This window comes from Phaenicophaeus curvirostris, chromosome 15, assembly GCF_032191515.1.
Source record: "Phaenicophaeus curvirostris isolate KB17595 chromosome 15, BPBGC_Pcur_1.0, whole genome shotgun sequence".
In the NCBI taxonomy this organism is placed as follows: Eukaryota; Metazoa; Chordata; class Aves; order Cuculiformes; family Cuculidae; genus Phaenicophaeus; species Phaenicophaeus curvirostris.
The window spans coordinates 19,457,618-19,483,891 of record NC_091406.1 but is presented as its reverse complement, the minus strand read 5'-3'; the positions used below and the strand labels follow the sequence as shown (position 1 = coordinate 19,483,891).

Here is a 26,274-nt window from a genome sequence, read left to right as displayed (position 1 = left end):
ACTGCTCTGTTTTGTATTGGCACTGGTGAGGTTTTGGAGCACAAATTGTTTGTGGTGCTTAAGGCGTAGGAGTTTCAGAAGATGGATGGCACAAAAGGAGCATACTTGTTCCTTTGGGGCAGTATTTGGGAGAGTGTCAGGATGTGGGTATTTGGTGATGAAAAACTGCTACCAGGAAGAGGGAAATGAGAGGACTACAGCCATCCCTTCTGCCAAGGGTCTGAGAAAACCGTTTAGTCCTGAGGACAGGCTGCTGTAGTGAAGACCATTGTACAGTGAATAGTAAATAGTTTATTGTCCATTTAACCTGTGTATATTCATAGAATCATTTAGGTTGGAAAAGATCCTAGAGAGCAAAGATTCCAATCGTTAACCTAACATGACCAATTCCACCACTACATATGTCCTTACGTCCACCCAGGGCCATGTCCAGGGACGGTGCCTCAGCCACTTCCCTGGGCAGCCTGTGCCAATGCTTGACAGCCCTTTTGGTGTTGCAAAATCCTTTGCAGAAGGGTTAACTCAACTCACTGTAACCGTGGAGCCTGCAGGCAGCACCAACTTGCTGCTGCTGGTGAGAAAGTCACCTAAGAGCAAGAAATCTGCATGTGAATGTCTTTTACTGTGACACTAGAAAATGTTTATTTGCAGGAAGGTCCTAAAAGGGCTTGAATGACTGAAGTGGGGACACTGTTTCTTTTCTATGACCATGATCTGTATGGCTGTAGTCCTGCCTGGAGCAATTCTACTCATCATTCTTGGTATTTAAAGGGATTAAATAGGGATTTCCTTGGAAATACATCAGCAGTAACGGTGTTGGAATGGAATAGAATAGAGTAGAATACTTTAGTTGTAAGGGATCTACAAGGATCATCTTAGTCCAACTTCCTGAACACTTCAGGGCTGACCAAATGTTAAAAAATATTACGAATGGCGTTGTTCAAAAGATGAAACTGGCACTCTGGCGTTAACTATTCCAAGGACCAGTCAATTGGGAATGAACTCTATTCCCTTTATGAGGGCTGAAGGTTTGCCAGCCCAGCTGAGGTGCATTTTCACCAATGCACGCAGCATGGGTAATAAGAAGGAAGAGTTGGAAGCTGTCGTAGGGCAAGGAGACTACGGTGTTGTTGCCATCATGGAAGCGTGGTGGTATGACTCGTATAACTGGAGTGCAGCTATGCTGGGGTATAAACTCTTCATGTGGGACAGGAAGAGTAGGAGAGGAGGTGGGGTAGCCCTCTATGTTAGAGAGTGCTTTGATACGCTCGAGGTCGAGTATGGTGATGACAAGATCTAGTGCCTGTGTGTTAAAATCAGAGAAGCCCACAAGAAGGTAGATATTGTGTTGGGAGTCTGTTACAGACCACCCAGCCAAGAAGAAGCAGCTGATGAGCTCTTCTATAAACAACTGGGGTTAATCTCTAGATCGCTGCCTCTTGTCCTCGTGGGAGACTTCAGTCTTCCAGATATCTGCTGGAAGTACAATACAGCAGAAAGGAAGCAGTCTAGGAGGTTTCTGGAGTGTGTGGAAGGTAACTTCCTCACACAACTGGTGAGTGAACCGACAAGGGAAGGTGCCCTCCTGGACCTGCTGTTCATAAACAGAGAAGGCCTTGTGGGGGATGTGCCTGGGTCAAAGCGATCACGAGATGGTAGGGTTTTCAGTTCTAGGTGAGATGAGGAGGGGGGTTAGCAGGACAGTCTCATTAAACTTCCAAAGGGTAGACTTCAGACTGTTCAGAAGGCTGGTTGGCAAAGTCCCATGGGAGACAGTCCTTAAGGGCAAGGGAGCCCATGAAGGCTGGGCGCTCTTCCAAAAGGAAATCCTAGAAACTCAGGAGAAAGCCACCCCTGTGTTCCAGAAAAAGAGTCAGCCGGGGGAAAGAAACAGCTTGGTTGAGTAGGGAGATCTTGAGAGATACCAAAAAGAACAGAAATGTCTCTGAGCTTTGGAAGAAGGGACAGGCATCTTGGGTGGACTACAGGAAGGAAGTGAGATCACGCAGGAAAAAAATCAAGAGGGCTAAGGCCCACCTAGAAATCAGATTGGACAAGTCTGTGAAAGATAATAAAAAATCTTTCTATAAATATATTAACAATAAAAGGAAGACTAGAGAGAATATACAATCTCTATTGGATGCAGAAGGAATAACAATGACAGTGGATGAGGACAAGGCTGAGGTACTTCTTTGCCTCAGTCTTTAATAGTAAGGGAAGTTGTTCCCTCTGTGTACAAACCCAGGAGTTAGAGGATCAGAACAAAGCTCCCATGATCCAAGAGGAGGTGGTTAGAGCCTTGCTTGCCCAGCTAGACACGCACAAGTCTATGGGGTCAGATGGGATCCACCCAAGGGTATTGAAGGAGCTGGCAGATGTGCTGGCCGAAACCCTTTCCATCATCTTCCAGCAGTCCTGGAAGACTGGGGAAGTTCCACTGGACTGGAGGCTGGCTGATGTTGTGCCCATCTACAAGAAGGGTCACAGGGAGGATCCAGGGAACTACAGGCCTGTCAGTCTGACCTCAGTGCCATGGAAAGTCATGGAACAGGTGATCTTGAGTGCTATCATGAAGCACATGCAAGAGAACCGGGTGATGAGGCCCAGTCAACATGGGTTCACAAAAGGCAGGTCTTGCCAAACTAACCTGATCGCCTTCTATGATAAAGTGACTCGACTACTGGACAAGAAAGGCTGTGGATGTATCTTCCTGGACTTCAGTAAAGCCTTTGACACAGTTTCTCACAGCATTCTGCTTTGGAAACTGTCACCTCTGGCCTGGACAGGCAAAAAGTCTCCTGGAAAACTGGTTGGATGTCCGGGCCCAGAGAGTGGTGGGAAATGGAGTTAACTCCAGCTGGAGGCCAGTTACAAGTGGTGTCCCCAGGGCTCGGTGCTGGGTCCAGCCCTGTTCAATGTCTTTATCAATGACCTGGATGAAGGCATTGAGTGCTCCGTTAGCAAGTTTGCGGATGCCACTAAGCTGGGTGGAAGTGTTGATCTGCTGGAGGGTAGGGAGGCTCCAAAGGGATCTGAACAGGCTGGACTGCTGGGCAGAGTCGAATGGCATGAGGTTTAACAAGGCCAAATGCCGGGTCCTGCACTTGGGGCACAACAACCCTGTGCAGCTCCAGACTAGGAAAAATCTGGCTGGAAACTGCCTGGAGGAGAAGGACCTGGGGGTCTTGGTTGACAGCGACTGGACATGAGCCAGCAGTGGCCCAGGTGGCCAAGAAGGCCAATGGCATCTTGGCTTGTATCAGAAACAGCAACACGAGCAGGTCCAGGGAGGTTCTTCTCCCTCTGTACTCAGCACTGGTGAGACCGCTCCTCGAATCCTGTGTTCAGTTCTGGGCCCCTCACCAGAAGAAGCATGTTGAGGCTCTGGAGTGAGTCCAGAGAAGAGCCACAAAGCTGGTGAAGGGGCTGGAGAACAGGCCTTATGAGGAGCGGCTGAGAGAGCTGGGGTTGTTTAGCCTGGAGAAGAGGAGGCTAAGGGGAGACCTCATTGCTCTCTACAACTACCTAAAGGGAGGTTGTAGAAAGGAGGGAGCTGGGCTCTTCTCCCAAGTGACAGGGGCCAGGACAAGAGTGAATGGCCTCAAGTTCTGTCAGGGGAGGTTTACGCTGGATGTTAGGAAAAAATTTGTCCCAGAAAGGGTCATTGGGCGCTGGAACAGGCTGCCCAGGGAGGTGGTTGAGTCACCTTCCCTGGAGGTGTTTAATGCATGGATGGATGAGGTGCTGAGGGGCATGATTTAGTGTTTGATAGGAATGGTTGGACTCGATGACCCAGTGGGTCTTTTCCAACCTAGTGATCCTATGATTCTATGAAATGGCTCTGAAATACCTGCAGGTGTGGGGCATCAACTCTGTGATCTTCCTACAAAGCCTGACCTTGTTTCCAGAGGTGACACAATTCATTTCTCCCCTTGAAGTCCATGAGGAGTTCCCTTTTGGGCTCACCTGGTCTTCTCTGCTTGCTTGACTTTTGACACAGTGACATTGCATGCTTGTAGACTTTAAGTGTAGAGAGCTGTGAAAGCACATTCATTGTTGTCACATCCCGACGGAGACAGAGTAGGACTCAGAACTGCACTTAAACAGTTAGCTTATTACCTGTAATGTTACAATTCTAAATCATGACTATAAGCTTAATTCTTGACCAATATTAATATCCTCTAAGGGTTTGTGAGGGACTTTATGGCTTGTCAAGAGTTCAGTTTCCACTAAGTTGCTGCGAGTTGCAGGTGCTCCGGTGTTCCTAGGACGTCAACGTCTGTGGGGGTTTCAGACCAGCTGAGAGGGAGCTCCTATTATGACCCATTCCTCTCATTATACTATAGTCTGTTCTGGAGTGAGAACTTCTGGGGTATAACTCGGTCTTGTTCCGTATCTTCTTTACTTTCCATCAGTCGCACCACCAGTAAGGGACACAGTGGGTTGCTCCAGTCCCGCTGCCGGAGCAATCCCCACCATCGTGTAGGGACCTGAAAAAATCTAGAATCATACACCAGACCATTTCCAAGACACAAAGCATATAGTTTCTACATTTATAAGCCATTCAAGTACAATACATTGATTTTTTTATTCACAAATCTTCTTAATACATATGCTTTGAGGATCACCTCCGAGTCTTTGTTCTGTGTCTATGGAGTAACTCTGCTATATGTGATGTGTGGAAGGCAGTGACCCAGGGCCAGCTTGGTCATCCCGTCAGGCAAACGGGTGGCAAAGACATAATGATTAGATCATTCTCCCCTACTCATACTCGCTGCACACATGGTCTTTGATGTGGCCGCTGATATGGAGTGGCCACCAGACCTCCGTCTCGATCACCTCCACCCCGCGACTCAGCAAAGCAGTAGCCCTTCTTCAGCAGCTTCAGGAGGAGGGGGATTAATTGTCTGCGTGGAAACTCCAGGTGTTCCTTTAAAGAGGCTTTGAGTTCTGCAGAGTGCTCGTGGGGGCAGCTGTGTGCATCTCCGTGCGTTGCGTGTGCACTTGCCGGATCTCGCCTCGGGGTCGGCGAGAGAAGCCGCGGGTGAAGTCGATCGGCAGGACTGGCGGTTGGTGCCTGACCTTGGGGTTTTTCTCCAGTCTCAGCACGGATCTTGGCTCACACTTCCCGGCCGGCTCGGGACGCCTCGCTCTGCCATCTCCCCTCGGTTTCCCCACGGTATTTCATCCCAGGTCCACTCTTAACCTTTCCCTTTTACCGAATTTGATCCTACCTTTAATCATCCCATAATAAGCTTTGCTTATTCCTATAATAGCGCTCGAACACCTCGCAATCCATTTGCACTTTTCTGTGAAAGCCTTTCTGATAAACCAGGATAATATTTTCCCCCCTTGCCTTCTCTCTTACAAAGTTTCTGGTTGAACCTCTTGAGATGGAATGGCGCATTTGATGTCCCCTCAGCTCAGTGTTCTTTATATCACTGCGCTTTGCCCTTCTCACCACTAGCTCCTGATCGTTAGTGTACTTGGGGTTTAATTTGTGACCTTTCCTCTTTGATTCCTGGCATTTTATGTATAATCGCTGTGTCCGTGAATCCTTCCCCAAGTGCAGGACTTCGGGTTTGATCTCCTAGAGCAGCAGCGTCATTCTCGAGTGGTGTTGAGCGAGGGTGGTGGGGAAGCATTTTTTAGGGAACCTTTCTCCTCTGGCACCAGCTCTCACATCCTATAGAGGTGCTGCTTGGACCCGCCCCACCCGCTAAGGGTCCTGTGCTGATGAACAAGCGGAGAAGAGGACGAACAAGCCCTCAAAGTGCTCGAGCTGCGGATGAGGAGCTGGCGTTTAGGAGCCGGGCAGTGCTGCCCAGAGCCGCGCTCTGTCTGCGGGGAGGGCGCTGCTTCCTAGCAAAGAGAGAGCGTTTCCACTGCGCCTTTTGGCTCCGGTGGGCACGGGGAGCGCAGCCTCCAGCAGCAAAGGCCGGGCTGGCGGCTCTGCCGCGGCTGAGCAGCAGAGGAAATATTCCCCCGTGCGACGCTGGGTGGGGGTGTTGGCCGCGAACCGGCGGGTTCCTGTGCCCGCCCCGGCTTTGCAGGCACCGGCGGAGAGAAAGAGCCGCGGGAGCCGCTCGGGAAGGGCGGCGGCACACGGAGTCGGGGAGCTCGGGGGCTTTCAGGCCCCTCAGCCCGGGATTGCTGACCAAATCCGCCTCGGGCGCCGCTGGACGATGCTGGGAACGACGGAGGACGGGGAATGGCTTCTGTGGCGAGTGCGAGCGAGCGGGAGACGGAGCGGAGAGCGGCAAAGGCGAGTGATCTTGTTGCTTGTGTGCGTTTGCGTGTGTCAGAGCGGGGCCGAACCCCTCCGCTATTCCCTGGCGGAGGAGATGGAGAGGGAGTCGTTTGTGGGCAATATTGCAGAGGACCTGGGGCTTTCTCCGAGCCAGCTGGCGGCTCGCAAGGCGCGCGTTGTGTCCGAGGGGAACGAGCGGCTTTTCCACCTCAATCGAAACACGGGAGTGCTGACGGCAAAGGAGTCTCTGGACCGAGAGCAGATGTGTCCGCAGAGCGATACCTGCACCGTCTTCTTTAAGATAGTCTTTGAAAATCCCTTGGAGCTGATCCGAGGGGAGTTGGAGGTTCTTGACGTGAACGACAACTCCCCCGTCTTCCCGGAGAAGGAGGTGGTTTTAGAGATTCTGGAAACGACATCTCCTGGGTCCCGTTTCCCTCTGCAAAGTGCCAGGGACAAGGACGTGGGCAGCAACGGTTTGCAGAACTACAGCCTCGAGTCCAATTCGCATTTCTCCCTCGATATCGGAATCGGTAAAGGTGGAACAAAATACGCAGAGCTCGTCCTAGAGCGTCAGCTGGACCGGGAAGAACAGCCTCAACTGAATCTTCTCCTCACCGCTAGCGATGGGGGCTCACCACCCAGGTCGGGCACAGTCCAAGTGCGGGTCGTGGTGGTGGATGCCAATGACAACACCCCGGTGTTCCGCCGGGAGGTCTACGAGGTGCAACTGGCCGAGAACAGCCCCCCGGGGCAGCTGGTGGTCAGAGTCGCGGCCGCGGATCCCGACGAAGGGTCCAACGGGAAAGTGCGATACAGATTCACCCAGATATCGGAGAGGTCCCGGCAGCTCTTCCAGCTGAACCCTGACACCGGGGAGATCCGAGTGGCGGGCAACGTCGACTTCGAGGAAGGGAAGCACCACGACTTGGTGGTGAGAGCCACCGACGGCGGGGGTCTGTCTGCGCACTGCAAAGTGCAGGTGGAGGTGCTGGACGTGAACGACAACGCCCCGGAGATAACGCTCACCTCCCAGTCGGCTTCCATTCCCGAGGACGCGCCGCCCCGCACCGTGGTGGCCCTGTTGAGCGTGCGGGACCGCGACTCCGGCGACAACGGCAGGACGGAGTGCTCCATCGACGGGGACTCGCCCTTCATGCTGACGGGCGGCGGGGATGAGTACTACGAGCTGAGGACGACGGCGGCGCTGGACAGGGAGCGGGCGGCAGAGTATAACGTGACGGTGAGAGCCGCGGACCGGGGCAGGAGGCGGCTGAGCTCCCGGGCGAGCCTGCGGGTGCAGGTGTCGGACGTGAACGACAACGCGCCCGAGTTCACGCAGGCGGTTTACACGGCGTCGGTGTCGGAGAACGAGGGCCCCATGGTCCGCATCGGCAGCGTGAGCGCCACGGACGCCGACGCGGGAGCGAACGGGCGCGTGAGATACGCGCTGGTGCGGCAGGAGGGCGCGGAGCAGCCCGCGGTGTCGGTGAACGCCGAGAGCGGCGCCGTTTTCCTGCTGCGGCCGCTGGACTACGAGCAGGTGCGCGCCTTGGAGGTGGCGGTGCGCGCTGCCGACGGCGGCTCGCCGCCGCTGCGCGCCCAGGCGGTGCTGCGCGTGGTGGTGCGCGACGAGAACGACAACGCGCCCGTGGTGCTGCACCCGCCCGCCGAGAGCAGCGGCGCGGCGGCGGGCGAGCTGGTGCCGCGCTCGGCCGAGGCCGGGTACCTGGTGGCCAAGGTGGTGGCGGTGGACGCGGACGCGGGGCAGAACGCGTGGCTGTCGTACGAGCTGTGGAAGGCGACGGAGCCGGGGCTGTTCCGCGTGGGGCCGCACAGCGGCGAGGTGCGCACGGCGCGGGCCGTGGCGGAGCGGGACGCGCCCCGGCACAGGCTCGTCGTGCTGGTGCGAGACCGCGGGCGGCCGCCGCGCTCCGCCACCGCCACCCTCGGCATCGCCCTGGTCGGCGGCTTCTCCGACGCCCATCTGCGGGGCGCCGAGGAGGCGCCGGCCGCCGAGCCCGAGGGGCCGCTCACCCTCTCCCTCACCGTCTGCCTGGCCTGCGTGTCCGCCCTCTTCCTGGCCACGGCGGGGGCCGCCGTGGCGGCCAAGGTGCGGCGGGCCCGGCGCAGCGCGGCCGAGAGCTTGCCCGCCTTCCCGCAGTCCGCCCCGCCGAGCAGCGCGGGCTCCCTGCCCCGCAGCTCCGTCTACGACGTCTGCTTCGCCGCCGGCAGCCTCGACGGCGACTTGCGCTTCCTCGGGCCCCTCCTGCCCTGCTTCCCCGCCGGGCTGCCCCCCGGCCCGGCCGAGCAGCGGAGCTCGCTCTGCTCCACGGAGGCGGCCAACCTCGGCGACGACGGCGACCGGGCTGCAGAGGTGAGGGACCTGCCCGGGCCGGGGCGAGGCGGGGAGCGGGGAGGGAGCAGCGCGGGGGGCTCGGGGTGTCGCTCACGTGGGGAGTCTCGTTGTTGTGGCTCTGTGGGTGGAGGAGCCCCAGGGTCGGGAGGAGAGGGCGGAGAGGGTCTGAGAGCCGCTGGTGGGGGCGTCCCAGGAGGATCTGTTAAGGCTCAGCTGCTCCCCAAGTACTGACTTACCGGGGTCTTGGGCATCCAGCTCTGAGTGTTGCCCTTAGATCAAGTGTATCAGCGCAAAGGAGGAGGGCAGCTGCACCTCGACCAGGTTCTCAAAACCATCGAGGTTAAGGAAGAGAGGGGACATGAGACATCTCCTGGTTCCACCTCCTCTGTCTCTGGAAAGAGAACAGTAGCGTTCTCCGTACAGCAGTGTCCGACGGGTCCTTTCAGCCCCTCGCTCTTGCCTCCCTTCAAAGTCCGAATGACAACCCGCGCTCTCCGTTCTTGCAGGACAGAGCTCCCATCTCCGCAGACACGGCTCGCAGACGTGCGGAAGCAGCTTGCACTGCAAACAGGGGGAAGGAGCTCCATGGCAATTCTGATCCAAACCCTTGGCTCCCCACTCAGTAAACGAGGGGAAAGGCGAGAGTGTCTGTCATCCCTGGCCAGCGTCCTCCCAGGGAAAACACCGAAAAAAGGACCAGGGAAGAACAAGGTTTCTCTGTGAGAGAGCAAACCCATTCTCCTCTTCAGCATTGTTTTCTTCATATAAGTGTTGTGTAATTGTGACATGGACGGAGGACGAGGACTGTGTTGCATGTTGATTATCCAAGGACTCCGTGCATGACTATGAGAGCATTATTACTTCTCAATGTTAAGGGTAATACTGAAATCTAGAAGCCTATCTTCAAGATAGCTTTTTCCTACATCACCTTTTCTGTGTTTATGTTTCTTCTGAGAGCGTTCTGGAATCGTGTCTCCAGTCTCTGCACTCCGTTAAAACCGATTAAATTAGAAACGACTGACACTGGCACTCTCTGCACATTTGACCAGGAGTTCACTGGTTCCTCAAACTGTAAAGCGTGGTCTTTGAGCAATGTATTCGTTTTCTCTTATAAGGTAAAGTGCAAGGTAACGTTTCCGGATTGTTGAGTATAAAGTAGTAGAGAATTAAAAGTGCTGTTTGTGATTTTACAGTGAAACAGGCTTTTACACAATGCTTGACGAACTGTAGAAGGCAGAGCGTAGAGCAGCTTTCTGTTTTCTTCTCCTTTCATTAATCGGTAATGAGCTATAAAGTGCATGTGATATTTCCCGTCGCTCGCACATTTAAGCAATCAAATGCCTGAAGTCAATTAACCCAATAAAACCCACCTTGCAACTCCCTCGTGTGTGTGTGGTGTCTGTGCGATCACTAGTCAGTCTCCAAGCAGGATTTCAGGAATCTGTCGATGCATTTGGAGGGGGTTTTATGCAAGGGAAAAAGCGTGATCTGAGGTCAGCTCTCGGTGCAAAGAGAGGAGCAGCGCGACGCTTCGCGAGAGGGAAGGGTGCCGAAGAGCAGAATTTCGAGACTCAATGCGTGCATTGTGGAGTAGACTTTATGCAGGGGAAATCAGAGCGACTTGGACATCCTCTGAAGGCAGAGAAGGGTGGAGGGCGATTTTCTGTGGGAAGCAGAGGTCCGAGAGATGCTGCTTAAAGCGCCTTCGAGCAGTCTCTGTCTTTGGAATCGGGAGGAACAATCCCGGTGCATTTCAGAAAAAAATTGCCCTTTGCCATGGGACACTTTCTGTCCATCCAAGGCAATGTATATGCCAGCTTCTAGTTTAGAGAGTGTCTGAGAGCTGCTGCTGCGGGCCTCCTAGGAGGATCAGGCTCGTCTCAGCTGCCCTCCAAGTCCTCACTTCTCGCGCTCCTCTGCATCCAGCTCTGAGCGTTGCCCTTAGATCAAGCCTATCAATGTAAAGGAGGAGGGCAGCTGGACCTCGACCTGGTTCTCAAAACTGTAGAGGCTAAGGAACAGAGGGGAGTAACGGCCCCACCGCCTGGTCTTCTTCATATAAGCGTTCTGTAATTGTGGCATGGACGGAGGGCGAGGGCTGTGTTGCATGTTGATAACTCAGAAATTCCGTGCACGACTGTGAGAGCGTTATTACTTGTGGAGACATTTTACAGAGAAGAAGGCCTTGCTGCTATGCGCCTAGTTGATACCGAGCAACCCTGAGAAGTCCCTGAAATAGAGACAGACTTCTGATAAAGAAAAGCCAGCTGAAAGGAACACAAGAGCTAGTTCGGCTGGATCGAGTAACAACTGACAGAAAAACGACGTATGAGAACTATCAACTTAGTCAATTTTTGTGTAACTTGTTTTTTTAGCATGCGCGGTAGTTTAGCCAATAATATAGGTTTGTGGCCAGTTACCTTTGGCTAATAATACACTGTAGATACCCTCGTGGGCACCCGGTTATGTAACCAAAAAGAGTATATAAAGAAACAGCTAAGTCAATAAAATGTCTTCGATCCATCAGTTCGAAGTCCGTGGTATCAATCCCCTCAATTACTTCTAAATATTAAGGGAAATACTGAAACCTGGATGCTCATCTTTAAGATAGCTTTTTCCTACATCACCTTTTCTGTGTTTATTTTTCTTAAATGGTGCCTTCAAGGTCCCAACGCTGCGTGTGCTTCGATCCCTGGGCTTTGCTGCTGTCTCCGTTAGCTCCGGACCGTTAGCGTTTGTGTATCCGGGGCTCTAATTAGTGACCTCCCGGTGTGCTTCCCTGCCTTTTATCTCCCAGCCCTGCGGCACCGCCTCCTCCCCTCGGGGCAGGAGCTCAGCCCGGTCGCTGAGCACAAAGCCCTCTGGAGCCCTTGCAAGGCCGCCGGGTGTGGCGAGCGGAGCGCGGAGCGTGTCTCTCGGCGAGAGGGAAGCGCGGTGGCGGTGGCGGTGGCGGGAGGCGCAGTCCCGCCGCGGCCCGCAGGGGGGAGCTCCCGGCCAAGGCGGCGCCGAGCGGCTGCGGGCGGGGAGGCGCCCGAGCCCGGCCCGGCCCTGCCCAGCGCAGCGCAGCCGGGCGGCGGCGAGCGGCGGCGAGCGGGGCCCCGGGCCAGCCGCTGCCGGGCCGCCAGCCGCACTCGGCCCCAGGGAGCCCGCCCGCCCTCGCCGCCGCCCTCGCCGCCGCCCTCGCCGCTGCCGGGCGCCGCTCGCCGCCGAGGACCGCGCGCCCGAGCCGCCCGCCGGAGCCCGCCCGCCGCCCCGCCATGGCGATCGCAAGGCAAGTGCTTTGTCTCTCTGCTCTCCTCTCGCTGCCGCACGCTCGCTCCCAGCCCCTGCGCTACTCCGTAGCCGAGGAGGCGCCGAGCGGCTCGCTCGTAGCCGACGTGGCCGAGGACGCGGGGCTGGCCCCGGCGCAGCTCTCGGCTCGCCGCGCCCGCCTGGCCTCGGAGGACGGCCGGCAGCGCTTGCGCTTGGACCGCGCCACCGGCCGCCTCGTCGTGGCCGAGAGGCTCGACCGGGAGGAGCTGTGCGCCCAGGCGCCCGCCTGCACGCTGCCCTTGGAGCTGCTGCTGGCCGACCCGCTGCAGTTCTTCCGCATCGAGGTGGCCGTGCGGGACGTCAACGACCACTCGCCCCGCTTCCCGGACGAGCAGATCACGCTTAGGATCCCCGAAACCAGCAACCCCGGCTCGCGTTTCCCGCTGATGGGGGCACGAGACCTGGATATTGGTAGCAACAGTGTCCAGTCTTACAGCATCTCTCCCGAGAATGAATACTTTAGCGTGTCCTTTAGGAGTCAGAGTGAGGAAGAGAAATATGTGGAACTGGTATTGGAAAAGCCTCTAGACAGGGAGGAGCAGGCGGAGATGAGTTTCAGCCTCATTGCTGTGGACGGGGGCTCTCCACCGAGAAGTGGAACAGCTCTAATCGACGTTGTTGTTTTAGATGCAAATGACAACGCTCCCATCTTCACACAGAAGATGTATGTCGGTCAGGTTTTGGAAAATGCCCCCGAGGGCACCGTGGTTCTGAGTGTGGTGGCAACTGATCTGGATGCAGGTTCTAATGGGGACATCTCCTACCAGTTCAGGCAAGAGGTGGACCAGGGAGAATCAGCGTTTGTGATTGATGCCAAGAGCGGTGAAATCAAACTCTCAAAGCCTCTGGACTTTGAGGCAGCACAGAAACACGAGCTCAATGTGCAAGCCACAGATGGGGGAGGCCTTTCAGCAATCTGCAAGGTATTGGTGGAGGTGCTCGATGTGAATGATAACGCACCAGAGCTGGTGGTGAGTTCCTTCAGCAGCCCCCTCCCTGAAAACGCATTACCTGGGACAGTTGTTGCCTTCTTTAATGTTAAAGATCGTGATTCTGGTGCTAGTGGGAAGATCACCTGTGCCCTTGAGGACCAGCTGTCATTCTCGCTGCGGCCAGCCTATAAGAATTACTATGAGCTGGTGACTGTGACCACACTGGACCGGGAGGAGACCGCAGGCTACATTGTAACTGTCACAGCAGCAGATGCGGGGTCACCTCCTCTCACCACCACCCAGACCTTCACGGTGGACATCTCTGATGTCAACGACAATGCACCTGTCTTCAACCAGACATCATACACAATGTATGTCCGTGAGAACAATATTCCGACAATGCTGGTTGGAACCGTGTATGCCTCAGATGCTGACATAGGCCCCAATGCCAAGGTGACTTATTCCCTGGCACCAGCTCAACGCACAGAGCAGCCTCCCTGTTCCTGCATCTCTGTGAACTCTGAGAATGGACACGTGTTTGTGCTGCGACCTCTGGACTATGAGCAGCTGAAGCAGGTTGAGGTGTTGGTGATTGCCTCTGATGCAGGATCTCCTTCCCTCAGTGCCAACGTCACTGTCCGTCTTGTTGTGGTGGATGAGAATGACAATGCCCCACTGGTGCTGCATCCAGCCCAGGACAGCAGCCCAGCATCCAGCGAGCTGGTGCCCATGTCGGCTGAGGCGGGGTACCTGGTCACCAAAGTGGTGGCTGTTGATGCCGACTCTGGGCAGAACTCATGGCTCTCGTACCACCTGCTGAAGGCCACTGACCCCGGTCTGTTTGTGGTGGGTGCCCAAAGTGGGGAGGTGTGTCTGAGGAGGCCGGTGACTGAGAGAGACACCGTGAAGCAGAAGCTCATCATCCTGGTGCGAGACAATGGGCGACCACCGCTGTCGGCCACAGCAGCACTGAGTGCACTTCTGCTCAATGACTTCTCAGATGTGCGTCTACCACACAGCATCCCGGACATAGTGGACGACAATGACTCCTTGACAACCTATCTAATCATTTCCCTGGTCTTTGTCTCACTGCTCTTCCTCGCATCCATGGCAGCATTCATCACTTGCAAGATATGCAAGAGAAAGGAGCTGAAGGATGGGCTTGTGCTTTATGGTGCCAGCAACTTTCCGAGCAGCCTGGCTGATGCAGCCTCTGCAGGGACCCTGCCCCATCCCTATTGCTATGAGATTAACCTCACAACCGCCTCGGGCAACAGCGAGTTCAAGTTCCTGAAGCCCATCCTGCCCAGCCTGCCACCACAGCACTGTGCCCTGGGCGGGGACGCTGGTGATGTACAAGTTTTTCCCCAAGGCCCTCTCACTGCTGAGGATGTGGCACCAGAGAACACAGGGATGCTTTCTGGGGAAGAGTTCAATAGTCTATCTTTTAACTAGGATGGAGTCAGCACAGCCAGACCCTTTGGGCCTTGTGACAGGAAATGCTCCAGGGTATAACCTGTGGCAATGGTTTCCCTAGAGTTCATCTGACTTTACATTTGGCATCATTTTCCCCCTCTAAAGTTACCGATATTAGAAGAAAAGTTGTCTCTTCCTCCAAAACACCAGAAGAAAAGACCAAAAGAAACTAGAGTCTCCTTAAGTATGATGATAATATATTTCAGCTCTATTACAGGCATTTCTCAAATGCTTTCAGCGTGGGCTCCATTCCATTCCTACCACCATAATTCTTATATCACTTGCTATTGGCCAGGGGAATGGATCTCTTATTTTGTGCTGTAATTCAGTAGCAAGGTCCTTGCTGAAATGTGTGTAGCCCTTATTCTGGGTCAGAAATGCAAGAAATTTGTGAGTATTGTGTTAGAAGGTAATGCCTCTGTCTCTGAGATGCATGTACTCCATGTGTTTTGCCTTCTGGTGTCTCTGTCTTTCTGTCCAGCCATTGTGTGACTGCACATGCTGCACAAAGGCTGCCCAGGGAAGCAGGAGGATGCTCCATGTACGCATTGTGGTGCCCACCATTCCAGCTCAGCAGGCAAGACTGACCTGTTGAGCCTCTGAGTAATGCTGTCTCATCTTGTGTAGTGAAGAACAGTAAGGGGTACAAGATATTCCTTTGACCCATATGGGGGATGTGGGTGGGCTGCCTCCTTGGGATTGCCTTGGAAATATGTAGCATGGCCTTGTTGGTATGGAACGGAATGGCAAAGCTAAAGTCCTTATATGCTTCTACAGGACCTTCCTTTCAGAGCTTTCACCAGGTTCTTTGCTGTCCTTTAAAGTAGACCTGATCTGATTTTGTGGGTTCCTGTTATAGCATTTGTATTTTTGGTTTTGCCCTTTCTCCTTCTACTCTCTGAACTGTGTTTAACCACTGTCTTTCCAATTCCTCTGAGGAAGGACTGTCACTCCTTTATAATAATGGGTAGTTGAACTGGCACGGAATGACTGGAAACCCTCCCACTGTGTTGTGCTGCAGTTATAAACTGTACCATTGTAAACCAGGATATTGTTGTGTGCAAAAGTGAAATAAAGAGAACACCTGAATGCCTATATGGAGACTGGGGTCTTTGTAGAGATGTTCCTTCTGGGAAAGCTCTGTGAATGTTTTTCAAAGGCTGAGCAGTGATTTCTCCTGTTGCCCCTTGGCTGATGTAAGGTTAATTGGGTCCATTTCTCCTGTTTGGAGACATGCCTGAGAGAGCATTGAGGGAACCTGTGTGGAACAATGATTTGTTGTCAAGCCTCTTTGGGTCTTCAGGGCACTGAGCTTCTGGCTGTGACAGGGCCCCATTATATCCAAGCCAGAGGAGCCATGTCCCTCCCCTAACAGGATCCCTGAGTGTGCAAAGGCCTCCACGTAGCCATGACCTTTGTGAGTGAAATTCCCAACTGTCCTGACTGCTCTTTCTGGGGATGGCACTGGTGAGGTGTTGGAGGACAAATTGTCTGTGGCACTAAAGGTGTAGAAGTTTCCGAAGATGGGTGGCACAAAAAGAGCATAGTTGTTCCTTTGGGGCAGAATTTGGGGAAGTGTCAGGATGTGGGTATTTGGTGATGAAAACTGCTACCAGGAAGAGGGAAATTGGAGGACTACAGGCATCCCTTCTGCCAAGGGTCTGAGAAAACCGTTTAGTCCTGAGGGCCGGCTGCTGTAGTGAAGACCATTGTGCAGTGAATAGTAAGTGATTTATTGTCCATTTAACCTGTGTAAATTCATAGAATCATTTAGGTTGGAAAAGATCCTTGAGCACCACGAGCCTAACTGTGAACCTAACACCTAGCCACTATGTATGTCCCTATATCCACCCAGGGCCATGTCCAGGGACGTTGCCTCGGCCACTTCCCTGGGCAGCCTGTGCCAATGCTTGACAGCCCTTTCGGTGTTGCAAAATCCTTTGCAGAAGGATTAACTCAACTCACTGTAACTGCAGAGCCTGCTGGCAGCACCAGCTTGCTGCTGCTGTTGAGAAAGTCACCTAAGAGCAAGAAGGCTGTGTGTGAACATCGTTTACTATGGCAACAGAAATGAGGAATAGAATTGTTTATTTGCAGGAAGGTCCTAAAAGGGCTTGAATGACTGAAGCAGGTGGGACTCTTTCTTTTCTATGACCAAGATCTGCATGGCTGCAGTCCTTCCTGGAGTGATTCTACTCATCGTTCTCAGCATTTAAAGGGATTAAATAGGGATTTCCTTGGAAATATATCGGCAGTAATGGTGTTGAGATGGAAGAGGATGGAATGGAATAGAATGGAGTAGAATACTTTAGTTGGAAGGGATCTACAAGGATCATCTAAGTCCAACTGCCTGAGCACTTCAGGGCTGACAAAATGTTAAACAATATTGTCCTTGTTGGACAGCTGGAATACCTCTGGACAGCTTCAGTAGATGATCTAGAAGGGCCCTGCTGTAACATTTGCAAGCTCCTTCATTACACTTTGAGGGCCCCCATCAGGCTAAATGCACCTGAGAATATTCAGCTGATACAGCTGATCTCTGACAATTTCAACATCCATGAAGGAAAAGTCACTGTTCCCACCCTCATGGTCCTCCACCTCAGTGGACTGGGCAGCCCAGGGTTAGGTGACCATCTTCAACAAGCATCAGTCCAAATTTTCTTAGACCGCGTTCTACTATAAACATATTGAAAAAGTCTGTCTTGGTGTCTGACACAGCACTGGTGAATTTTGCCTCTAACTGAGCTTTGACCTATGATGTGTTCTCCCTGTATACACAAGCCACAGGTCTGCAATCTTCCTGCAAAGCCTGATCTTGCTTCCAGAGATGATAGAATTTATTTCTTCACTTGAACTCCACAAGTTCCCTGTAGGGCCCAGATGGACTTCTGCCCCTCTTGCTTGGCTTTTGGCACAGTGGCGTTGCATGTTCATTGGCTGTAAGTGTAGATTTGTGAAAACATGTTTGTTGTCTTTGTGTGGAGAATGAGGAAGCACCAGGAATTGCTTCAAAGGACTTTGTCTGAAGGTAGCATGGAGATGAAGTTGGAAACAGGCCATTGGGTTTCGTCTTGTCATTGTTGTTCTGAGTAGAGAGGCTTCTTGATGGTAGTGGAAAGCTGTCCCACTATGATTTTCTATGTTCATGTTAGAGCATTTGCTTTGTCCATTTGGCCCTTTCTACTTTGTGAACTGTGTTTGAGCATTGTCTTGCCAATTCTTCTTAAGAAGGACTGTAACCTCATGTATAGTAAGAAAATGTTTGACTGGCAGAGAGTATTTGGAAACCCTCCCACAGCGTTGTGCCGAAGTTATGAACTGTACTGTTGTAATCTGGGACGGCTTTGTGTGTAAAAGTGAAATAAAGAGAACACGTGAATGCCTTGTGTGGAGACAGCAGTCTTTGTGGAGATGTTCTGGGAAAGCTCTGAGAATATTTTTCAATAACATTTTTCCTTCTATTTCTCCCTTGGCTGAATTAAGGTTGAGCCTGGGCATTTCTTCAGTTTGGAGACACATTTGGTAGAGCATTCAGGAAAGTTGTGGGAACAGGGATTTGTTGTCAGGCCTCTGTGGCTCTTCTGAGCACTGAGCTTCTGGCTGTAACAGGGCTAAGTTAGATCCAGGTCAGGGGACCTGGTCCCTCCTCGAACAGTGGTGTTGGGTGTGCAAAGGCCCTGCAAATCAGTAAGGTTGAGGAGTGAAATTTCCAACTCTTCTGACAGCTCTGGTTTGTGGATATCAACTGTTTGTTTTTTCAACACCAAATGTTTTGATGCTAAATGTTTTGAGGTGTGGATATCACAAAGACAACAGACATCTTCCTTTTGCGTCATCAGGAGGTGGGCATTTGGTGGGTGAAAACTGTAGCCAGGAAGAGGCTTTGCTGTCAGGAAATGCAGAGGACTGGAGCTGTGCCTTCTGCAAGGCCCCCATAAAAAGATAAGTCCTGAGCCTGGTCTGATGAAGTGATTCTGAGCAGAAAACCATTGTACATGTAGAACTGAGTGATCTACCATCCAATTAATGTGGAAAGGCACAGGCCTTTGCTGTGCTGTGTTGTGCTACAAAATCCCTGGTCAGCAGGAGAAACTCAGCCAGCTCACTGGAACCATGGAACCTGCAGGCAGCACCCACTTGCTGCTAGAGAGAAAGCCACATTTGAACAAGAGGTCTACCTCCAAACTTCTTTTAGTGTGACAGCCGAAGTGAGGAGTAGAATCACTTTCTTGCATGAAAGTCTTAAAATGGCTTGAATGACTGAAACGGGGGCAATCTATCTTTTCTTTGATGGGGGTCTGCATGACTGCTGTGCATGGCTGGAGCCCTGTCTGAAGTGTCTGCCCAGGGTTCTCCTTATCTACAGGGACAGAGCATTATCTCTGGAGATCTCTGATAGCATGAGCGACAATGAAGAAGGTGTGCTTGACATCTGAGACAGTGGCTGTGTCTCTCTCAGTCTCACTGAGACCCCGAGGAACCAGCACCTCTTGGTCTAACTCAGCTGCTTCTGGGATCATTTGATCTCGAGCATCCAGGTGTCTGATGCAGTTCCTAACCAGACGATTTATTATGGTTTTTACCATGTGAGAGGGGAAATGTTGCCTCCTGTATTGGAGGGCCTCAACATAGTGCCGGACTTTCCTGAGGTGCTCATCAGAGGTGCTGTTCAGGAAGCAATGTGGTGGGTAGGACTTGTGTGAGGTCTGTGGGCCCCTCCCCTGTGAGAGCGGCTGGACCAGCATATGTCTCATCTTCTGTAGGGGAAAACAGTAAAGCACACTAGACTTTCCTTGGGCATTTAGATGGCTGTGTGGAAGCTGTGTCCTTGGGATTTCCTTGGAAATATGCCAGCAGTACCGTGTTGAGGTGGAATGGAATGGAATATTTTAGTTGGCAGGACTCTACCTGAATCTTCTTAGTCCAACTGCCTGGGCACTTCAGGACAGGTCAGACATCAAAGAATATTACGAAGGGCATTGTCCAAATGGCTCTGCAACACCAGCAGGTGTACGGTGCCACGATTAAGAGACGGGACATAGCCTGATACAATCAAAGTGTCCGATTTATTGCGTTTAAAGGACATTCTTATAGTAGTTACAAGAGGCGTGTTTCAAACTGATTGGTTTTTACACTAAACTAGGCAATCACAGATTGGTTAATACAAATGAGCCTTTTTTAAGCATCTACTTGCTTTTAGCAACAGCAGCAGCTCCTCTCATCAAGGCCACTGTTTCGCAACCACAGACACCTGTGCTCATCCGCACGGAGCCAGTAGTCTCTATTTCTTTCTAAACAAAAGCCTTACCTCACTCCTCCCAGGGTCTCTGACTGACAAGTTCCAGCACGTCCTGTCCTATATCTCCCCCTTCCTGTTGCACAACAAGAATCTTATCCACCCATTCTTTGGAGAATCGATCACCCAGGGACATCCTTTAACTACCACCCATAAGATTAAGAGCATCCGTAATGTTAACGTCCTCCTCATTCTTGTCAACTGCTTTCGTGGCTGGGGCTCAACAGTTGTCACACAGCAATGCGGGCTTGATCCACCTCACAGGTGCCCAAAGTGGTCCTGTATCTGTTAAAATACAAGCTTAACCTCGTCTCCATGTTAGCAGCTTATACAGACCTGTCCATTGCCCATAATAACTGTTTTTCAATAGCACTTTCACATTGTCTTATGTTTGCTCTAATTTTGATGACATGGTTTGTACATGCTTCAACTTTGGCACAATTTGATTATCTCCTGCTAATCGCAAAAAAATCATTACATATTGCTCCATTGCTCCTTGGCGTTTCTCCTGATTCCCCCCTTTTTCTGTTTTGCTAACAATGTTTTTATTACTTGATGGGTACGTTCAATAATGACATGACTCGGTAAATGGATATCAATACTTTCTGAATAATCTATTAGATCTACTTATAACTTCAAAATATTTACCATGCACCACTTAGCACATTCTTTTGTCATTGGGATATAAATGATTGTCAAGCCTTGGCCTAATAACTGAACACTTCTTTTTCTTCCCTCGGTGATTATCGTTGTAATCATTTCAAATTTAGTGAGTATGGTTTTGGAGGTTAGTGTGGTAAAATATCCACTCAATAATTTGTAATGTATCTTTTGAATTTTCCTCTATCATTGCCTCAATTATCCCTAAAGGTTGTCTGCACTAAGACCCAGCAGTTTCTGACAGTAACATTGGAATGCAGAGTGTTCTCACAACATTTTCCTGGAGAGATAACACCGTTAACTCCTTTGGACTTCTTCAAGGCTGAGAGAAAAGAAAAAACTTAGAAAGGAAGGAGAAGGGGGGCGGGGGGCACTCACACACATACAGCTGCATGTTTTGCTAGGTGTTTTAAAACTTTTCCTTCTGAAGCCTTTCATTCCAAAGATCCCCAGGTAAATCTACCTGTTTGCCGGCTTAGTGGACATTTGAGATTGAAAGGTCCCAGAAATATATTTTCAAGGTTAATCAAAACCAATTTTTAAGTCTTACAAACGTCTGAAGCGCTTCAAACACACACACACATATGCACACGACCACTCATTTCTCAGCTAGCCGAATACATTCATACAATGTTGGTTATCACTATTGGATCCACAATTTTTCCATGTTAGGGATATTTAAACTACATACGGTACTGGGAACATACAACACTTAAGATATGTACATGCTTTATCTAGTAAGGCTTATATCAATTGTCTAACAAATATTTCACTTATGGTAGACTTTTGTAGTTTCTGCATTGATAGAATCACGGACTGGTCAGTTGAACCACAGCCTCTGTCTCTTCATGGGGTACAATTGCTGAAAAACAAATCAGATCAGTGATCCTAGTGCCCTTTGATATAAAGTCAGAAGGCATAGGCATCCAAACTATTCCTTGCATCGCTCTCGTAAAGTTGGCATTGGTCAATTCTGGTAAAACAAGCAATCTTTGTAACAGATGATGATGCAATTAACAGTGCAGTAAGTCCATTATCCGTTTTTATTTGAGAGGGTATACCCAAAGTGGCAAAGGCACGCATCAAATATTTACGGACGTCACGTGCTTTTTCTCCTGTGTGACAAGAAGCAAATAAGGCGCCGGAAAAGGTGTCTATAGAAGAGTGAATATATTTCAGTTTGCCAAATTCCAGAAAGTGAGTTACATCCGTTTGCCATAGCTGTAAATTTTGTAGTCCTCTGGGATTAACTCCTCCTGCTATCGACGGAAAAGAATGTCTTTGGCAGTCAGGGCATACAGCAACGATATTAGATGCTTGCTGAGAGGTGAGGCCAAACTGTCGTTTGAGACCTCCAGCATTCTGGTGAAAAAAGGAATGGCTAAGTCTAGCCTGTGCTATGCGATCGGGCAATACCTGTACTGGTAATGTCAATAAATCGGCCCATCGATTCACTTCTGCAATAAAGCCAGGTAGAGAAGTGTGTGACCTAACATGCATAACAAAATAGGGGTGAGGGCGAGAGTCCAAAAGAAAAATAAGCTCCTGTAACAAGGCAAATAAGTTAGGATGTGAGAGGTCACGCAATAAAGATGCTTTGGCTCTCTCTACAATCCCTGCAACATAAGCAGAATCAGTAACAAGATTAAGTGGTGTGGTCCACTTCCAGAAAACTCGAACTACTGCAGTCAGTTCCACTATTTGGGGGGATCCAAGAACGGTGTCTATGTCCGAGTTCCATCGTTCATGTTGGTCATCCCACCGTAGAATAACTGACTTATGCATTTTTCCAGACCCATCTGTAAATACGGTAAGGGCCTGTAATGGCTGATCACTCCTTTTCGGCTTAGGCATTAAATGAAAGTCTGCATTAAGTAACTTAGGTGAAGGTGGATGGGATGTAAGTTGACATGCATAGTCAGCTAGTGCCATAACAAAGGCATCTGATTGTTGATAGAGCCGCTGTAAATACATATTTGTTACAGGTAAGCAAATACAAGTAAAATCTACTCCTGATAATGCTAGCAAACTTTGCCTGGCCTTAATTATCATACAGGCAAACATTTCATGCTGAGTCAAAATAGTTTTTGATGATTGATTTGGCAAAAAAATCCATTCAATAATTAACAGTGGGTCTGATTTTTCAAAATCCCATTGAAATATCAGGGCATGAGGCTGTCGAGCGGGATTTAAAATGATCAGGTAAAAAGGTAACTCAGGAGCCCACCGATGTGCTTGTTTAAAGCTGATTGCCGTAGCAACCTTCTGTAAGGAGTTAATGGCCTCAGGGCCAAGACTGTGGTGGGAACACAAGTCAGTATCACCCTTGAGCAGTTTGAACAAGGGGCCTAAATCCGTGTTAGAAATTCTCAACAGCGGCCAGACCCAATTGATTGTGCCTAATAGTTTCTGTACATCATGTAAATTTTTTACATCTGTTCATATCTGTAAAGGTTGCAGAATTACGGATTGAGCCCTTATACGCCAGCCCAAGTATTTCCATGGTGGTGTTTTTTGAATTTTTTCCGGCGCAATACAAAGGCCTGCCGAATCGACGGCGGTCATGACAAGGGCTACGGCTTCCTCCATGACTTCGTGGCATTGTGCAGCCACTAGAATATCATCCATATAATGATATAGTAAAGCATTGGGCACAGCGGCCCTGACAGGGCTAAGCACTTTAGCCACATACCACTGACAGATTGTAGGACTACTTTTCATACCTTGTGGTAGCACAACCCACTGATATCTTTGCAACGGAGCTTGCATGTTAACGCTAGGAACGGAAAAAGCGAATTTAGGAGCATCATTTGGATGCAGGGGGACATTGAAAAAACAATCTTTGAGATTGATAACAGTCAAATGCCAATCCCGAGGTATCATAGTAGGGAACGGAAGGCCGGGTTGTAGGGCTCCCATGTCTTCCATAGCGTCATTAATTTTTCTAAGATCATGGAGCAAGCGCCATTTGCCAGACTGTTTTTTGATGACAAAAATAGGTGAATTCCAAGGACTGGTAGAAGGCACAATATGTCCTTTCAGCAATTGTTCATCAACTAATTCTTGAAGGGCGCAAGGCTTTTCCAGTGGAAGGGGCCATTGATCAACCCAAACAGGGGTATCAGTTCTCCAAGTCATTTTCAGGGTGTCACACACTTCAATGGCCCCATCTAAAAATGGGTCCGAATAGACATTCCCCACTGGGACAACACATCACGCCCCCACAAAATCATGGGAACTGGCAATACAAAAGTCTTAATGGAGGCTATGTGTCCCTCTGGACCTTGAATTTGGATTAATTCTAGACTCTGGTGGCTGCTACCAGTCCCACCAATTCCAGCTAATGTTTGGGAAACATTGGCTAAAGGCCATTGTGGTGGCCATTTGGCCTGTGATATTACAGTAGCATTAGCTCCCGTGTCAATAATCCCACTGAGTACTATTTGTTGTTTCCCACGAATGAGGGTACATTGACATAGGGGTCATTTTTGAGAGATAGACTGCACCCACAAAATTTGTGGGTCTCCTGTAGACCCAAACCCTCCCTTCCTTTGATAGGGTTGGCGAGAGTCAGGGGGATCTGTTCCCATGGGAATCAACACCAATTGCGCTATACAGCTACCTTTCGGTACCGTACAGGGAGGAAGTGGGGTCCATGCCATGATTTTAATTTCATTAACGCTGTCAGAGTCAATGACCCCCGGCAATACAAAAAGTCCCGACAAGGTAGTAGATGACCTTCCTAGCAATAGCGCCTGTGTCCTGGGGGGTAAAGGTCCCGAAACATTTGTCGATAATAAGTGAACCGAGGAATCTAATAATGTTACTGTGTGTGAGGTTGCCAGGTCCAATCTGGCACTACCTGCTGTTGCTGGGCAAAGACTTGAGGTGGTGCTGTTTCCCTCCGGAGGTTTTGAAAAGTTGGCTGCGGTATTTGTGTCCGCACGCGTCGCTGCCCCGCGCTCCATGGTCAGTTTCCCTGTATCGGTTGTTCCTGAAAATCATACTTGGAGCGACATTGATTAGCGTAATGACGCCCTCTCCGACATTTGGGACAAATTCCAGGTGTTTGGAATTGAGTTCCAGTGTTAGTACTTAGACAATTTCTTTTCAAATGACCAGGTTTACCACAACCATAACAATTCCCCAGTCCTGTTTGATTCGTTGGGGCACGCATGGCTGCGAAAGCAGCAGCTGCGAAAGCCGCAGCCATAGTTTCAAATTTATGATCTATAGTGCCAATTCTATTACAAGCCTCTACCATTTCAATTAATGTAGGATTCGGGTTCGGGAGAGATTTTAACAGTTTCTTACAATCCGCATTAGCATTTTCAATGGCTAATTTCAACAATAAAATTTCCTGGGCCTGTACGTTATCTACTTGTCGTTCCAAAGCCTGTTTTAATCTGTCTATAAATTGCATATAAGGCTCTTGGGGTTCCTAGGTAATAGTAGTAAATGCTTTTTGCGGGTTTTGAAAGTCAGTGACTTTCAAAAAAGCCTTTTAAGCCTTTTCATGGGTCGCCTCAAGGGCCTCCCGTGGGATTCGAACCTGATCCACGGGGTTAATATGTTGGCCTGTGCCTGTGAGATGTTCTATGGTTAGCGCGGCTATATCAGCATTACTGTGACCCTCATAAGTCAAAAGAAGTGCCTGTAGTCCCCTCCTCCCGTGAGCTTCCCATAAAGAATATTGTGTAGGCGTCAGTAACAATTGTGCCAGAGATTTTAAATCATGTGGAGTCATGACATGGGTATCAAAAACAGAAGATAATAAACTCGCAAAATACGGAGAAGAAAGTCCATGTTCGGTTACCGTACGGCACAATTCCTTAACAACTGGGAAAGAAAGAACCTCCCACTGAGCCTCCCGACCTTGATAGATAACAGGGGCCACTATGGTTTTTGCAATTTCTAATTCCCCTTCTTTTAAGGCTTGGCACCTTACGTTAATCCACACATCATGTGGATCGGGGGGGTAGAGGTCTGGTTCCTTTTCAGGATCCACCGGTCCTGGATCAAAGGGATCGTCAGCCCCCCCCATCGGGGTGTGCAGAGACAAGCACAGCCAGTTTAGGGAGGTGAGGGGTTAGTATAGTTGTTGACGATCCTGGGATCCTGGAAAGCTGGGAGCCCCCAGCTTTTTCGCTCTTTTTTTTTCTCTGTCGTAGCATCCCACAGTTTCACCTCCACTTCATCCCAGAATTTCCGCGTAAAGATAGTGGATGCAGTTACAGTGGGTATTTTTCCCTGTACCCATTTAAGTATTACTTTAAGATCATGTCCAGAAATATTTTTCCCATGCTTTTGAAGAAGGGCTTTCATAAGTTCATATACATCTCTTTCAGGGGAAGAAAACTGATTCCCCATTTTTCCCACAACTCACCTCTATGTTCCAGAGGGATTTTTGACCGGTCGGTTCCTGCTTCGTTTCAGCAATTTATTCAATATTCCGTGGGACTCTCAGCATGCCACTCAGCCAGGTGGTTCTCCGACCCTTTGGTAATCTCATCCGTATCACGTCGGGGTCACCAATTTGCCATGATTAAGAGACGGGACATAGCCTGATACAAGCAAAGTGTCCGATTTATTGCGTTTAAAGGACATTCTTATAGTAGTTACAAGAGGCACATTTCAAACTGATTGGTTTTTACACTAAACTAGGCAATCACAGATTGGTTAATACAAATGAGCCTTTTTTAAGCATCTACTTGCTTTTAGCAACAGCAGCAGCTCCTCTCATCAAAGCCACTGTTTCGCAACCACAGACACCCATGCTCATCTGCAAGGAGCCAGTAGTCTCTATTTCTTTCTAAACAAAAGCCTTACCTCACTCCTCCCAGGGTCTCCGACTGACAAGTTCCAGCACGTCCTGTCCTACAGTAGGGCACTGATTTTGCAGTCTTTCTAGAAAGCTTGACCTTGCTTCCAGGGTTGACACAATACATTCTTCCCCTTGAAGTCCACGAGGAGTCCCCTGTTTGGCTTA

At 50.4% G+C, this 26,274-nt stretch overlaps 2 protein-coding genes across 2 annotated transcripts in view; both read left to right on the top strand.

Moving 5' to 3' along the window:
- The first annotated feature begins 4,782 nt into the window (after positions 1–4,782).
- LOC138727007 (protocadherin beta-15-like) lies at positions 4,783–9,235 on the top strand. The gene is made up of 4 exons (XM_069869123.1): positions 4,783–4,864; positions 5,101–5,179; positions 5,867–8,627; positions 9,116–9,235. The coding sequence occupies exons 1-4, from the start codon at positions 4,783–4,785 to the stop codon at positions 9,233–9,235; spliced, it is 3,042 nt and encodes a 1,013-aa protein (XP_069725224.1).
- A 2,631-nt stretch (positions 9,236–11,866) lies between these two features.
- Positions 11,867–26,274, top strand: part of LOC138727006 (protocadherin beta-15-like) — a 52,424-nt gene continuing 38,016 nt past the window's right edge. The window contains exon 1 of the mRNA XM_069869122.1: positions 11,867–12,844. Within this exon, the coding sequence (XP_069725223.1) occupies positions 11,867–12,844 (978 nt within the window). The remainder of the gene's footprint in view (positions 12,845–26,274) is intronic.